The 17,363-nt window shown below is 45.7% G+C and overlaps 1 protein-coding gene and 1 long non-coding RNA gene across 2 annotated transcripts in view; one reads left to right on the forward strand and one right to left on the reverse strand.

Moving 5' to 3' along the window:
- LOC133568160 (polypeptide N-acetylgalactosaminyltransferase 18-like) overlaps positions 1-17,363 on the reverse strand; it is a 71,991-nt gene that overhangs the window by 34,630 nt on the left and 19,998 nt on the right. The window contains exons 2-4 of the mRNA XM_061919900.1: positions 11,745-11,946; positions 11,503-11,669; positions 7,774-7,960 (exon numbers count right to left, since the gene is read on the reverse strand). Coding sequence (XP_061775884.1) covers positions 7,774-7,960; positions 11,503-11,669; positions 11,745-11,946 — 556 coding nt within the window. The remainder of the gene's footprint in view (positions 1-7,773; positions 7,961-11,502; positions 11,670-11,744; positions 11,947-17,363) is intronic.
- On the forward strand, positions 4,634-13,433 carry LOC133568161 (uncharacterized). Its single transcript, XR_009809543.1, has 3 exons — positions 4,634-6,379; positions 12,320-12,551; positions 12,642-13,433. It is a non-coding gene; the product is annotated as an uncharacterized LOC133568161 (long non-coding RNA).

The following is a 17,363-nucleotide window of genomic DNA, read 5'->3' on the forward strand; positions in this document are numbered from 1 at the left end:
GTGCCATGATTGGGTATAAAAACAGCTTCCCAAAAAATGCTCAGTCTTTCACAAGAAAAGATGGGCCGAGGTACACCCCTTTGTCCACAACTGCGTGAGCAAATAGTCAAACAGTTTAAGAACAACGTTTCTCAAAGTGCAATTGCAAGAAATTTAGGGATTTCAACATCTACGGTCCATAATATACTTAAAAGGTTCAGAGAATCTGGAGATATCACTCCACGTTAGCGGCATGGCCGGAAACCAACATTGAATGACCGTGACCTTCGATCCCTCGGACGGCACTGTATCAAAAACCGACACCAATCTCTAAAGGATATCACCACATGGGCTCAGGAACACTTCAGAAAACCACTGTCACTAAATACAGTTCATTGCTACATCTGTAAGTGCAAGTTAAAGCTCTACAATGCAAAGCGAAAGCCATTTATCAACAACATCCAGAAACGCCGCCGGCTTCTCTGGGCCCGAGATCATCCAAGATGGACTGAGGCAAGGTGGAAAAGTCTTCTGTGGTCTAACAAGTCCACATTTCAAATTCTTTTTGGAAATATTCGACATTGTGTCATCCGGACCAAAGGGGAAGCGAACCATCCAGACTGTTATCGACGCAAAGTTCAAAAGCCAGCATCTGTGATGGTATGGGGGTGCATTAGTGCCCAAGGCATGGGTAACTTACACATCTGTGAAGGCACCATTAATGCTGAAAGGTACATACAGGTTTTGGAACAACATATGCTGCCATCTAAGCGCCGTCTTTTTCATGGACTTCCCTGCTTATTTTAGCAAGACACATTCAAGCACGTGTTAAAACAGCGTGTATTCGTAAAAAAAGAGTGCAGGTACTTTCCTGGCCCGCCTGCAGTCCGGAACTGTCTCCCATCGAAAATGTGTGACGCATTATGAAGCGTAATATACGACAGCGGTGATCCCGGACTGTTGAACGACTGAAGCTCTACGTAAAACAAGAATGGGAAAGAATTCCACTTTCAAAGCTTCAACAATTACTTTCCTCAATTCCCAAACGTTTATTGAGTGTTGTTAAACGAAAAGGTGATGTAACAAAGTGGTGAACATGCCCTTTCCCAACTACTTTGGCACGTGTTGCAGCCATGAAATTTTAAGTTAATTATTATATGCAAAAAAAAAAATTAAGTTAATGAGTTTGAACATCAAAAATCTTGTCTTTGTAGTGCTTTCAACTGAATATGGGTTGAAAAGGATTTGCAAATCATTGTATTCCGTTTATATTTACATCTAACACAATTTCCTAACTCATATGGAAACAGGGTTTTTATGTCATGACCTCAGTTTTCTTGGCATTTAGCCTAAGGCCAACCTTGGCCCACTCTAGCTCTTCCCTGTGTAGTAGTTCTTGTGCTTGTTCCACGTTGTTGGAGAGCAGACTGATGTCATCCGCATAGTCAGGACCACTGCTGGTTGTCGACTCGACTTCCTTAGTGTCAGCGTGAAGCCAAGTTCCTGCTCTCACCCATTGATTGCCTTCCTGAGCGCATGATCAAGGACTATAATGGGGGCCCGCCCCACTATTTGAGAAGGACTGCATTAGCATTAGCATTGTTATGTGAAATACATGTGTTGCACAATTTTCATTGACCCAAGCTTCTATTGCCGTTGTAGAGGCAGGGATTTGTTTCTCACTTGTCACCTGGAAAAGTGGGTGTGGCTACATATGTGTGTGGGCGGAGTGTGTGTAGGGCTGAGTGAGTAACACCCGCACCTGCCTGTGAATCATATTTGCCATCCCTCCCGATTTTTCCGGGGACTCCCAAATTTCTGTGCCCCTCCTGAAAATATCCCGGGGCAACCATTCTCCGGAATTTCTCCCGATTTCCACCCGACAACAATATTGGGGGCGTGCCTTAAAGGCACTGCCTTTAGCGTCCGCTTTTCCTCCATAAAAACACAGTCACGTAACATATGCGGCTTTTACAGACATACATAAGTGAATGCAAGGCATACTTGGTGAACGGCCATACAGGTCACACTGAGGGTGGCCGTATAAACAACTTTAATGCTGTTACAAATATCCGCCACACTGTGAACTCACACCAAACAAGAATGACAAACACGTTTCGGGTGGACATCCGCACCATAACACAACATAAACACAAATACCCAGAAACCCTTGCAGCACTAACTCTCCCGGGATGCTACAATAACATCTACGGCTTTTGGAGCTCAGTGCACAACCGCACACACACAAGGAGACGAAGCGGAAGAACGCAGAAGAGACACGGCGACGACGAGTAAGAATAAGAAATATGATTGCAAGTTCCGAAAATGAATGGAAAAAATAATTTCATTTCATCCAGGACAGCTTGAAGGGGAAGTGGTATGCTGCCTCCACCTCAACCCCCCCATCTCTCAAAATTCCGAGGTCTCAAGATTGGCAAGTATGGCCCGACTGTGCCTGGAAGCATGCAAATGAGTCGTTCAGACGTTAGTTTTCCTGACAAAATAAAACCAAGTCTAAATATACTCCAGCTCATAAACTTACAATAAAACATGTTTTTACTATGCCTAAGTGGTGATAATGATAATTTTGGGGCCATTTTGCGGACGCTTTTTGATGCACTCCACGGCTATATTCATGCAAGGTTTAGAGACCGAGCGGCTCGTCAGAAAATACACAACGACCAAAAATAAACATTTTACCCTCATTTTGCCAAAATCCTCATCGGCTGTCTACCAACAATTACAGAGAAATTTTGACTTTTGTGTGTATGTCAACTGTTGCGGTCGGGGTGGTTTAGCTCGGTTGGTAGAGTGGCCGTGCCAGCAACTTGAGGGTTCCAGGTTCGATCGCCGCTTCCGACATCCTTGTCACTATCGTTGTGTCCTTGGGCAAGACATTGGAATGAAGGCCTACTGAAACCCACTACTACCGACCACGCAGTCTGATAGTTTATATATCAATGATGAAATATTAACATTGCAACACATGCCAATACGGCCTTTTTAGTTTACTAAATTACAATTTTAAATTTCCCGCGGAGTTTCTTGTTGAAAACGTCGCGGTATGATGACGTGTGTTTGTGACGTTATTGGTTGTAGAGGACATATTAGCTCAGCACCACTTATGGCTAAAAGTCGTCTATTTTCATCGCATAATCGCACAGTATTTTGGACATCTGTGTTGCTGATTCTTTTGCAATTTGTTCAGTTAATAATGGAGACGTCAAAGAAGAATGCTGTTGGTGGAAAGCGGTGTATCGCAGCTGACTTTAGCAACCAAAACACAGCCGGTGTTTCTTTGTTTGTTGTGAAGCTTTATCACAGAGCGGTCAAGCGAACATGTTTTCTCTACGTCAAACAGCATGTTTTTGGATGGGAAAATTGTGATTATATATCTTACCGGAGACATCAGTGGGTTACGCGTCCTCCTGCAGCTCAAAAAGCCAGCTGTGAGCTTGGCTCCTCGGCTTCTCTCTGAGACACTGCATGTCCACCGCAGCCATCCGACCTCGAGGTATGTCTTTACAATCTCACTAAAACACTATTAAAACAATAAGCAGATAAGGGATCTTCCAGAATTATCCTAGTAAATGTGTCTAATTACATCTGAAACGCTCACACTGCCGCAGCCCGGAGCCGTCGCTTTTTATTTATTTTATTTTTTTTTCTAGTCTTTCACTCATCCACAAATCTTTCATCCTCGCTCAAATTAACGGGGAATTTGTCGCTTTACTGCTGGTGGCTCACATTTCAAACAATGTGAGGACGTGAGGAGCCCTCACACCAGTGACGTCACGCGCACATACTTCCGGTAAAGGCAAGGCTTTTTTTTATCAGCGACCAAAAGTTGCGAACTTTATCGTGGATGTTCTCTACTAAATCCTTTCAGCAAAAATATGGCAATATGGCGAAATGATCAAGTATGACACATAGAATGGACCTGCTATCCCCGTTTAAATAAGAAAATCTCATTTCAGTAGGCCTTTAAATGTAACATATATTGGGTTTCACTATGTAAAGCGCTTTAAGTCACTAGAGAAAAAGCGCTATATAAATATAATTCACTTCACTTGTATCTGCCTCCAATGTATTGTTTGTAATCACTACGGTATAAATGTTTGTGCTTTTACTTTAGCTTTGTTAAATATTTATTTTATAGATTTTGCTGTGATGAGTCATGGCGTCCTGATTTCATTATTACTATACCAACTTGAAGGCTGAATTAATGTTGCTTTTTACTGCAAGATACGCTAGTTTACTTCGGATTATTGCGACACGTGCAGAAAAGGTGCTATTTTGAAGCAAAGTTTTGTCAAGTGTATTAGTTCACTGTTGCTGAGAGTGCAAGAAATCATGTTTCCCATGCTTACCTCCCTCCCTTGTCCTGGAATCTACGTCCCAAAAACGCTGTGTTATTCGTGACTTCCATTGCCCCAAAAAAGTCTGCAGGCTCTGAGAGCCAAATATTTCAACAAGTATTTCCGTAAGAGCCAGATGAAATTTTTCTTAACACTGAACACAACTAAATGTGTGCATGTTTAAGTAAGACCAACATTTCTAGGGTATAAGAGGTCTCTTATTCTTTGTAATAACATTGTTATTCTGAAGCTAACTGTGGGGGTGGGGGGGGGCCTGCGGGCCTGCAGCGGGCCTTGATATCTAATCACCTGTCGCTCTGTTATAAGCAGCAGCCAGTAGGAGAGACAGGGTTGGAGCTGGATCCAGAGCGCAAGCGAGAACGAAAGACAAAAATACGATTGCTGGACAGCAACTGAGAGACTTATTGAAAAATAAAACAATATTGTAACCCTGGAACAGGCTCTCATTTCGGTGTTTGGTGGTCTGAAGAACCCCCAGAGTGTCAAGGTTTGGTATACAAGTGTGGCGAGGAACCCAAGGATGCAGACACACGAAAGGTGAGTAAAACAGTCTTTACTCAGTAGAATGTACTTACAACTAAGGGTGCTCCAAAAAGGAGAGAACTAAGGACGACGAAGCAAGCAGGTAAACTCAAAAAGGGCTTCGTGGCAAAAACAACAAAAGTTATCTAATCTAAACTAAAACTTGGGCTGGAGTTTGCAAGACGTGCAACTACAAACTAAGACACAGGCTGGATGGCACCAGGAGCAGTCAGGAACAAGCGTAGCAAAATGCAGGAGAGGTCTCGGAGTGAAGCCACAGGGTTGAATCGCCAAGTGCCATCCAGCTGCCAAATTGCAGGTTAAATATCCTCAATCAAAATTAGAAACAGCTGTGCACGTCTCGCAGCTCCACCCACGAAAGAGACGGGAACTGCAGGGGAAAGAGAACTGGAGTGAGGTCACAAGGTCAACTGCACCAACAAAGGAAACTGAATACAAACCACTAGGTGGCAGCAGGTGGTGACACAGAGAGGCAAGCCCCACACTAACCAATAATAAATAAATAACTTCTTACCATTACGCAACTTCTTGAACATATGCGGTAGAAAACGGATGGATGGAATAAAAATGCATGAGAATGTTTTATATTTTGAACGGTATTTTTAACACTGTGATTACAAGTGGAATCATTCATCACTTATCGTGTTAAGCAATGTCTGCTCAGATTTATCCGATAGCCAGATGCAGTCATCAAAAGAGCCACGTCTGGCTCTAGAGCCATAGGTTCCCTACCCCTGCTCTAGAGCATGGGTGTCAAACTCTGGCCCGCCATGTAATTTATTTTGGCCCTTGAGACAATATTAAATTAACATTAGAGCTGGCCCGCCGGTATTATACAGCGGCGGTGCATTCACCGCTAATTCTAATACTTGCCAACCCTCACGATTTTCCCAGGAGACTCACGAATTTCAGTTCCCCCCACGAAAATCTACCGGGACAACATTTCTCCCGATTTCCACTAGCGTCTTCTATAACCTGTTGTCATATCCGCTTTTCCCACCCTGTCACGTAATATATGCAGTTTCTACACACACATACACACACACACACACACACACACACACACACACACACACACAAGTGAATGCAATGCATACTTGGTCAACTGTCATACAGGTCACACTGAGGGTGGCCTCACACTGAGGGCTATAGAGCCTTTTCTATTCAGGCTCCAGTACTCTAGAATGCCCTCCCGGTAACAGTTAGAGATGCTACCTCAGTAGAAACATTTAAGTCCCATCTTAAAACTCATTTGTATACTCTTGCCTTTAAAGACTCCCTTTTTTTAGACCAGTTGATATGCCGTTTCTTTTCTTTTCTCCTCTGCCCCCCTCTCCCTTATGGAGGGGGGAAGCACAGGTCCGGTGACCATGGATGAAGTGCTGGCTGTCCAGAGTCGGGACCCGGGAGTTGACCGCTCGCCTGTGCATCGGTTGGGGACATCTCTGCGCTGCCCAACTATGGACTGAACTTGTCAGGTTTGTCCCTGACAGTTTGGTTATGTTTTATTTTTTTCCTCTGCATTTGTCTTTGTTTCCTCTGTGTGTGTAGTATTTCCTGTCCGCGTTCTTATTTAGTCTGTTTCCTGTATTTCTCCCTGAGCGCTGTTTCCCCTCAGCTGTGGCTGATTGGCACCTGGCTACACCTGGTGTCAATCAGCCCACTCCTATTTTAACCTGCCTTCCCACCTTGTCTGTGCTGGATTATTGTTGTTGCTACCTGTCGTGTCGTGTCGTGTCATGCCGTGTCAATGCAGCGTTGCGGTAAGCTGCATTTGGTAGTAGTTTGTAGCTTACTGTCTTTTGTCCCCTGCTTCCTTGTTTGTTCTTATTGTATTATTTTAATTAAATCATGTTTTCCTATTCTATGCCTGCCTCCTTCTCTGCATCTTGGGGTTTGTCACAAACTAACTTTGACAGAATAATCCATCCAGCCAAATTCGAACCCCACAGAGATGTCTATGGCAGAGAGGCTTCAATTAGCGTTAAAACTAATGGCTAATTTAAAGAAAATTTGGGTCGCTTTTCAAGCAGTCCGGGCCGGGGACACGGGCGGGCCCATAGCTTCCGAAGCACTCCGCCAAAGGACCGGGCGACAATACAAAACTGTGGTGCACTGGACCCCAGCGCTGATACACCGGCAGAGAGTTGCTGGGCGAATCGGACGTGTAACTTGTTAGTCGTGATGTTAGCCCGTTCTGGGCATATGTGCTACCCCTCCAACCTCCGGCTCCAGACAAAGACAATTTTTGGTATTTGGCTCCAAAATGGCCCTTTCAACTTTCTGGGTTGCCTACCCCTGCGTTAGTGGAAAAGTGGCGAATGAGTGAAAGCAACAGAGACGTTGCCTTGGATACGAGGGTTTCCTTACATGGCTGGCTGCGGTCACACCGCGACACCTGTCCCCGATAACCTGAACCAATTCAAACCGTTTTTTGTGGGGGTTTTTTTTTATTGTTTAATTTGCATTGCTTCACACGATGAACTCTACATATATTTTTATATGACGCCGGATAACACTCCCGGAGCCGTCGCTTTTTTGCGCTCGCTATCCAGGTACTTTCCCGGCTATTATCCGCCGACCGCCGTGTTGCTGTAGGGAGGAAAAGCGGAACGACACACATTGCGGAGAAAACATTATTCTCCGTGCGTCGGCCAAATACAAATAAATTCCACAACCCCAAACATGTCTTTATCAAAGCCTGCAGTGAAGAGAAAGGTTAGTAATGAGCAAAGACAATTCCAGGAAAAGTGGGAGATGCAATATTCCTTTGTTGAGCAGAGGAGCACCCCGATGTGTCTTATTTGCACAGAAAAAGTTGTAAAGTCAACACGAAGTGCAAGAATGTGTAAAAAGTGTATGTTAAACTCACCATCCGGTGTTAAACTCCACATTTGCATCAAACAGAGCAACCACGGGGGCTGAAGCGATCCTCCACCCGCTGACTCTGGACCTGATCAGTCCCTCTCGTTTTTCATGGTGGACCATTTTGATGAACCCTGGACCTCGTTGAGCATTCGTCTCGTCCACAAAACTCTGCAGGTGTTCTTTTAGTTCCACTGGAGAGAAGAACACAACATCTCATCGTTGTGTTGTTCATCTATAACTGACGAGACTTCATCGTCTGAACAACGGGCCTACGCGCCAACATCCATCCATCCATCCATCCATCCATCCATCCATCCATCCATCCATCCATCCATCCATCTTCTTCCGCTTATCCGAGGTCAGGTAGAGGGGGCAGCAGCCTAAGCAGGGATGCCCAGACTTCCCTCTCCCCAGCCACTTCGTGTAGCTCCTCCCGGGGGATCCCGAGGCATTCCCAGGCCAGCCGGGAGACATAGTCTTCCCAACATGTCCTGGGTCTTCCCCGTGGCCTCCTATCGGTCGGACGTGCCCTAAACACCTCTCTAGGGAGGCGTTCCGGTGGCATCCTGACCAGATGCCCCAACCACCTCATCTGGCTCTTCTCGATGTGGAGGAGCAGCGGCTTTACTTTGAGCTCCTCCCGGATGGCAGAGCTTCTCACCCTATCTCTAAGGGAGAGCCCCGCCACACGGCGGAGGAAAGTCATTTCGTCCGCTTGTACCCGTGATCTTATCCTTTCGGTCATGACCCAAAGCTCATGACCATAGGTGAGGATGGGAACGTAGATCGACCGGTAAATTGAGAGCTTTGCCTTCCGGCTCAGCTCCTTCTTCACCACAACGGATCGGTACAACGTTCGCATTACTGAAGACGCCGCACCGATCCGCCTGTCGATCTCACGATCCACTCTTCCCCCACTCGTGAACAAGACTCCTAGGTACTTGAACTCCTCCACTTGGGGCAGGGTCTCCTCCCCAACCCGCAGATGGCACTCCACTCTTTTCCGGGAGAGAACCATCGACTCGTACTTGGAGGTGCTGATTCTCATTCCGGTCGCTTCACACTCGGCTGTAAACCGATCCAGTGAGAGCTGAAGATCCCGGCCAGATAAACCCATCAGGACCACATCATCTGCAAAAAGCAGATACCTGATCCCACGGCCACCAAACCGGAACCTCTTAAAGCCTTGACTGCGCCTAGAAACTCTGTCCATAAAAGTTATGAACAGAATCGGTGACAAAGGGCAGCCTTGGCGGAGTCCAACCCTCACTGGAAACGTGCCCGACTTACTGCCGGCAATGCGGACCAAGCTCTGACACTGATCGTACAGGGAGCGGACCGCCACAATAAGACAGTCCGATACCCCATACTCTCTGAGCACTCCCCACAGGACTTCTCGAGGGACACGGTCGAATGCCTTCTCCAAGTCCACAAAGCACATGTAGACTGGTTGGGCAAACTCCCATGTCTATATAGTCTTGTCCCGATACCAATATTTAGGTACCGGTCCAAAAATATATTTCGATATTTTTCGATACTTTTCTAAATAACGGGAACCACAGAAAATAGCATTGGCTTCATTTTTAACAAAAAGTCTTAAGCTACATTAATCATGTGTTTCTTATTGCAAGTTTGTCCTTGAATAAAATAGTGAACATACTAGACAATTTGTCTTTTAGCATTAAGTAAACAAACAAAGGCTCCTAATTAGTCTGCTGACATATGCACTGACATATTGTGTCATTTTCCAGTCTATTGTTTTGTCAAAATGATTAAGGACAAGTGGTAGAAAATGAATTGTGAATCTACTTGTTAGTTAACTGTTAATATCTGCTTACTTTCACTTTTAACATGTTCTATCTATGTAAAGATCGCTTATTCTTCTGTTGTTTGGATGCTTTGCATTAGTTTTGTACGATACCACAAATTTAGGTGTTGATCTGTGTGCTGGGCGTGGCCTGCGGCCTGCAGCAAAGCGGGGTGTGCAGAACCGGCTTCGAGATGAGCGACAGGTGCGTAGATGACACAGCTGAGAGTGTTTGTCTAATCACCCATCGCTCTGTTAAAGGCAGCAGTCGGGAAGGAGAGATAGAGGGATAGGTCTTTATTGTCATTGCACAAGCACAACAAAACTTTGTTTTCAGCACAAACCTTTTCAAGATTAGACAAACAAACAGTGTACAGGGTTCTAGAACAAGAACGCTGATGGGTCGCCATAAGGCGCCCCGTAAAAGATGGGTAAAAGGTAAACACTGGTGCAGGATGAGTTAAAAAACACAATCTAGACTGGGCTCCTAAGGGGGCCCAGTCTGGAGTGGGAAAAAAACTTCCATAGCAAAGCATATATACATATTACAATGTACATCTCGAGATATCTAGCAACAGAGGGAAGGGAGTTCGGGGTCATGGTGGTAGGTCGCAGCTCTCAGGCGCTGACCATCCATTCATCACCCCTATGGGGTTTGCGTCGAGGGCGTTGGGTTGGGGTGTGTATGTGTGGCATATATTTTTGTGTATGTGTATGTGTGTAAGCCCGCAGTGTGTCTCTGTTCCGCGGCCTTGATGTATTGTGCAGTCGCTAGTCCAAAGTCAACAACAACAGGTGGCATGGTGTAGTGGGTAGAGCGGCCATGCCGGAAACCTGAGGGTTGCAGGTTCGCTTCCCACCTATTGACATCCAAATTACTGCCGTTGTGTCCTTGGGCAGGACACTTAACCCCTTCCCCCGGTGCCACTCACACTAGTGAATGAATGATGAATGAATGATTGGTGGTGGTCGAAGGGGCCGTAGGCGCAAACTGGCAACCACGCTTCCGTCAGTCTACCCCAGGGCAGCTGTGGCTGCTGATGTAGCTTACCACCACCAGGTGTGAATGAAGGATGGGTTCCCACTTCTCTGTGAGCGCTCTGAGTATTTAACAATAGAAAAGCACGATATAAATCTAATCCATTATTATTATTATTTTTATTGCGTCCATGAGAGACAAGAAGAGAGTTTGTTGTGTCTTTGCCGCACTGTCTCGACGCCAGGGAAACAATCCAAGTTAGAATGTTTTGTATGCGAGTGAAAATAAAATTTGCTTTTCACTCTAAATTGTAAGAGGGGGTTGTTGATGGCAGCGAGAGTGAGAGCAGAGACGGAAGAAACACTATTCGTGTGCTCACTGGCGAGATTGACAGACATTTGCTGAAAAGCATAAAAATAATATTTATTGAAAAATAAAACGTTGTTCACAAATATGACCGAGAATGTCATGTCAGTCATTGGTGGTCGAAGGGACCCTGAGGAGCAATCTGATACCAAGTAGTTCCAGGATCATACAATGGTCATATTCAAAGTCCCTATGTGTCCAGGGACATATTTCCAGAGTTTATAAACATAATATATATTTTTGCCATTTGCTGGTGCAAGCTGAGGACTGGATGTGACATGGTTAAAGCTATACTTTTCTGCAAAATGCTGCCATACCTTGATATTATAACAAGGACCATTGTCACTAAACCCGGTTTCTGGTATGTCTGAAGTGCTTCCTCATGTAGGGTTGGGTTTGTTTTTGTCTTTCTTCTTGGAATGCTGGGTTGGGAGTACTTTTGGGCGGTTGATCACTTGACCAAATAAAACTAGATTGATTAAAAAAAAAATTTTCTTGGACAATCGTCACACGATTTTGAATTAGACACAATACTAAGTAAAATGCAGGTGGCATGAACATAAAACAATATAAATCCTTACGGTTGTTGCTGTGGTCGTCCACCAATATGATTTCCTTGAGTAAGTGGGACGGTGTCCTCTGGATGGCCGTGTTTACGGAACGCAGCAACACGGACAAGGCCTCATTGATGAAGATGAAGATGATACTCAGTTGAGGAAGGTCAGATGAATACCACATGGTTTTACAGCTAAAGGAGAAAAGAGAAGAGTTACTACAAGCTCCAAAAAAAACATCCAACGACACAACACCACGTCTGGCTGACCCGTCTGGACGAAAATCCGGAATGGGTCGGGTGATGGAGATCCGATCACTTAGGAAGCTGTTGTAGCCGTAATAGCGGAACTTTTTACGGGCAACCCTGCGACTTTCGGGGCCCAGGTCCTGACCCCAGTGGTCAAAGAGTGAGACACTGTGGCGCGAGGATGACGAAGATGCGTCATCTTCACTTTCCTTTGCTGCTTTATCTGTGGACAGAAACGACATTGCTCAATTTGATTCGTATTTTGGAACCTTCTGTCACGGCCAGGGCGCTTTTCAATGCGCCCTCATTCTTGGGCTCTGCTTGTCGCACCTCGGGACACGCCCACATCCCTGCCGCCAGCTGCAGTCATTCACCGGCAGTCAACGCGCCTGCCTAGAGCTGCCTTCATAAGCCTGCTCAATCTGCCATCCCACGCCGGATTATAACCTTCTGTTGGTGTACCTTAAGCCAACTCTCGCTTAATGCTCTCTCTGTCCTGATCTCTGTGCTTTCCCTGCGTTGATTGTCGTGTCGTCCCTCACCCCGCAGTTTCCTGTGTGCAACCCCGAGTCAAGCTGTGCATCTTGTGCTCCCAGATCTTCCCTGCAAACTTCGCGCTTCCTGGTTCTCGACTCCTCGCTGGCGCATTGGAATGCGCCCTCATCCTTGGGCTCTGCTTGTCGCACCTCGGGACACGCCCACGGCCGCACACATCCCTGCCGCCAGCTGCATCATTCCCCGGCAATCAACGCACCTGCCTGGAGCTGCCTTCATAAGACTGCTCAACCTGCCATCCCGCGCCGGATTATAACCTTCTGTTGGTGAACCGTAAGCAAACTCTCCCTTTATGCTCTCTCTCTCTGTGCTGATCTCTGTGCTTTCCCTGCGTTGATTGTCGTGTCCTCCCTCACCCCGCAGTTCCCTGTGTGCATCCCCGAGTCAAGCTGTGCGTCTTGTGCTCCCGGATCTTCCCCGCTTACCTCGTGCTTCCTGATTCTCGGCTCCTCACTTGCCCCCGGACGACGACTCGCTCATGCCTCTCGACCCCGCTTCCGCCCCTGGACAACTCTGCCTGCCTTGCCCTTGTCGGACACCACCGCTCCTCTCAAAACGCTCCAGTGAAATGCTACACATAGTCTGTCACCCATTTCCTTGAAGACTTTATCACACACTCCATTTTCCCTAAGTATATTAGTATCGTGTTCATTGTTATATATATTATTATTATATATTGTGTCCTGGGCATGATGTTAAAGTGCATCCGGCAGTGGAGGTTCCTCTTTGGGGTATTGGGGCACTAGGAGATTAACCCCTTTACCACCGTTACCCCAGGTGGCCCTTGGCAAAGGCCAAGTACCTGACTGCCCCCTAGCCAGGGATACAGTGAAGACCTCAATGGCGAGACAGGAGGAAGACGGTAGATTTAAGAACTACCACAAACCACAAACGGTTGCGATGGCGGATGAAGGCTGCAACAGAAAAGGGTCCCCAGTCGTCTTGGACTCCATGCCACTGGACCCTGACCCGGATCTGTCAAGGATCGTGTGGTGATTGTCTGTGCACCAGTGAGTTCAAATCCATGTGTGCATTGAAGTAAAGTTGTCAAATGTATGTTTTAATGACGTTAATATTGTTGTATGTCTGCTTGTTTGTACAATATAGTTGTCCAATTCCAAATGAGCTAGTATTTGCAAAAAAATAAAAGTTTATTAGTGCGAAGGTTAAGTATCTCGTCTTTGCAGTCTATTCAATTGAATATAAGGTGAAAAGGATTTGCAAATCATTGTATGCTGTTGTGTATACATACAGTACATTGTATATACTGTACATACATTGTATGTACATACTTTGTGTATATATATATATATATATATATATATATATATATATATATATGTGTGTGTGTGTGTGTATATGTATGTACTGAATGTATATACGTACGTATGTATATATATATATATATATATATATATATATGAATGTACGGTATGCATATATGTATGTATGTTTATGTTTATATATATATACTGTATATGTATCTTTATGTATGTGTGTATATATAAAAATATACATATGTATGTATATATGTGTGGTGTGTGTGTATGTATGTGTATATATATATATATATATATATATATATATATATATATATATATGCATGTACTGTATGTACATATGTTTGTATGTTTATACATACATATGTATATATATATATATATATATATATATATATATATATATACATATATATATATGTATATATATATACATATACATATATATATACATTTACATATACATATATATATACATATATATATATATATACTTTGATTATTTGAGCGAAATTCCTGCTAAAATATGTATATTGTTTTGTAATGCAATGAGGTCCAATTGCGCCATCTGCTGGTACCTGAAAATCTGTAAATATGACCGGAAACCGGAAGCTATTAGCAGACTTCCTGCAGTCTGCTAATGGTAAGACATGTTCCGATATTGCTCCGCATAATCCATCCATCCATCCATTTCCTACCGCTTATTCCCTTTCGGGGTCGCGGGGGGCGCTGGCGCCTATCTCAGCTACAATCAGGCGGAATATTGTAAATTAAACTAAAGCTAACGTGATGTTCATTGTAAGATACACAGTTATTTAACAGCAGTTGAAATGCCATGTTGTGGAATTTTCGTTTTGAATTAGTTGTTGCTCACGTTAGATGTACTACTATATTGCACTGAAGTCGATATTATTTTCCCCCATAAACATCGAAACCAGCAGAGGTTCTAACCACATATTGTGCGGATGTGCATTCCGATCACTCATTGCAGGTAATAATTGGTGCACTATGTGCGTGTTACGTGTCCGTATGTTCATGTTTAAGTTTGAATTGTCCGACATTTTGGCATGGACGCAACGTGGTCTGTCATTTTCGCTAGTTGCCACCAGAGGGTGCTAAAAGTCCATTTAATGATTTTGTCATGTCTTGTATTGTATTTTGTACTTTTCTATTTTCTATTTCAGAAATATATAAAAAAAGGATGATGTTGGTTAAAAAACAAGTTAAAAATATATTTTTATTGAATTGATTGTAATACATCCATCCCATCCATCTATTTTCTACCGCTTATTCCCTTTTGGGGTCGCGGGGGGTGCTGGCGCCTATCTCAGCTACAATCGGGCGGAAGGCGGGGTACACCCTGGACAAGTCGCCACCTCATCACAGGGCCAACACAGATAGACAGACAACATTCACACTCACATTCACACACTAGGGCCAATTTAGTGTTGCCAATCAACCTATCCCCAGGTGCATGTCTTAGGAAGTGGGAGGAAGCCGGAGTACCCGGAGGGAACCCACGCATTCACGGGGAGAACATGCAAACTCCACACAGAAAGTTCCCGAGCCTGGATTTGAACCCAGGACTGCAGGAACTTTGTATTGTGAGGCAGACGCACTAACCCCTCTGCCACCGTGAAGCCCGATTGTAATACAAGTGAAGATAAAAGAAAGTAAAACCACTATACGATCACACGAAAAAAGTATACTGTAAGAAACCATTGTATTAAGTTACACCTGTAATTGAATTTCATGTAATTGTAAAAAATATGAAAATATTATATGTACTTGAGCAGACTTCCTGCACTCTGCTAATGACATTGAAACCAGCAGAGGTGCTAACCACATATTGTGTGTATGTGCATTCCGATCACTCATTGCAGCTACCAGTAAAGAACCACATCATCCAAACCAGCCTGTGTGTGGATTCTTGACGGGACGGGTACACAGCAGTTACATATATATATATATATATATATATATATATATGTACGTGTGTGTGTGTATATGTATGTTCTGAATGTATATACGTATGTATATATATATATGAATGTACGGTATGCATATATGTATGTATGTTTATGTTTTTGTATATACTGTATATGTATCTCTCCTCTCTGAGCTGCAACCTTATCGTGGTAGAGGAGTTTGCGTGTCCCAATGATCCTAGGAGCTATGTTGTCCGGGGGCATAAAGCCCCCTGGTAGGGTCTCCCAAGGCAAACAGGTTCTAGGTGAGGGATCAGACAAAGAGCAGCTCGAAGACCTTTATGAAGATGAAAAACCATGGACCCAGATTTCCCTCGCCCGGACGCGGGTCACCGGGGCCCCCCTCTGGAGCCAGGCCCGGAGGTGGGGCACGATGGCGAGCGCCTGGTGGCCGGGCCTGTTCCCATGGGGCCCGGCCGGGCACAGCCCGAAGAGGCAACGTGGGTCACCCCTCCAATGGGCTCACCACCCATAGCAGGGGCCATAGAGGTCGGGTGCATTGTGAGCTGGGCGACAGCCGAAGTCAGGGCACTTGGCGGTCCGATCCTCGGCTACAGAAGCTAGCTCTTGGGACGTGGAACGTCACGTCACTGGGGGGGAAGGAGCCTGAGCTAGTGCGCGAAGTCGAGAAATTCCGGCTGGATATAGTTGGACTCACTTCGACGCACAGCAAGGGCTCTGGAACCCCTTCTCTCGAGAGGGATTGGACCCTCTTCCACTCTGGCGTTGCCGGCAGTGAGAGGCGACGGGCTGGGGTGGCAATTCTTGTTTCTCCCCGGCTCAAAGCCTGTACGTTGGAGTTCAACCCGGTGGACGAAAGGGTAGCCTCCCTCCGCCTTCGGGTGGGGGGACGGGTCCTGACTGTTGTTTGTGCTTATGCACCAAACAACAGTTCAGAGTACCCACCCTTTTTGGGAATGCTCGAGGGAGTACTGGAAAGTGCTCCCCCGGGTGATTCCCTTGTCCTACTGGGAGACTTCAACGCTCACGTTGGCAACGACGGTGAAACCTGGAGAGGCGTGATTGGGAAGAATGGCCGCCCGGATCTGAACCCGAGTGGTGTTTTGTTATTGGACTTTTGTGCTCGTCACAGTTTGTCCATAACAAACACCATGTTCAAACATAAGGGTGTCCATATGTGCACTTGGCACCAGGACACCCTAGGCCGCAGTTCCATGATCGACTTTGTAGTTGAGTCATCGGATTTGCGGCCTCATGTTTTGGACACTCGGGTGAAGAGAGGGGCGGAGCTTTCTACCGATCACCACCTGGTGGTGAGTTGGCTGCGATGGTGGGGGAGGATGCCGGACAGACCTGGGAGGCCCAAACGCATTGTGAGGGTCTGCTGGGAACGTCTGGCAGAGTCTCCTGTCAGACAAAGTTTCAATTCCCACCTCCGGAAGAACTTTGAACATGTCACGAGGGAGGTGCTGGACATTGAGTCCGAGTGGACCATGTTCCGCACCTCTATTGTCGAGGCGGCAGATCGGAGCTGTGGCCGCAAGGTAGTTGGTGCCTGTCGGGGCGGCAATCCTAAAACCCCTTGGTGGACACCAGCGGTGAGGGATGCCGTCAAGCTGAAGAAGGAGTCCTATCGGGTCCTTTTGGCTCATAGGACTCCGGAGGCAGTGGACAGGTACCGACAGGCCAAGCGGTGTGCAGCTTCAGCGGTCGCGGAGGCAAAAACTCGGACATGGGAAGAGTTCGGGGAAGCCATGGAAAACGACTTCCGGACGGCTTCGAAGCGATTCTGGACCACCATCCGCCGCCTCAGGAAGGGGAAGCAGTGCACTATCAACACCGTGTATGGTGCGGAT

Source organism: Nerophis ophidion, linkage group LG14, assembly GCF_033978795.1.
Source record: "Nerophis ophidion isolate RoL-2023_Sa linkage group LG14, RoL_Noph_v1.0, whole genome shotgun sequence".
In the NCBI taxonomy this organism is placed as follows: Eukaryota; Metazoa; Chordata; class Actinopteri; order Syngnathiformes; family Syngnathidae; genus Nerophis; species Nerophis ophidion.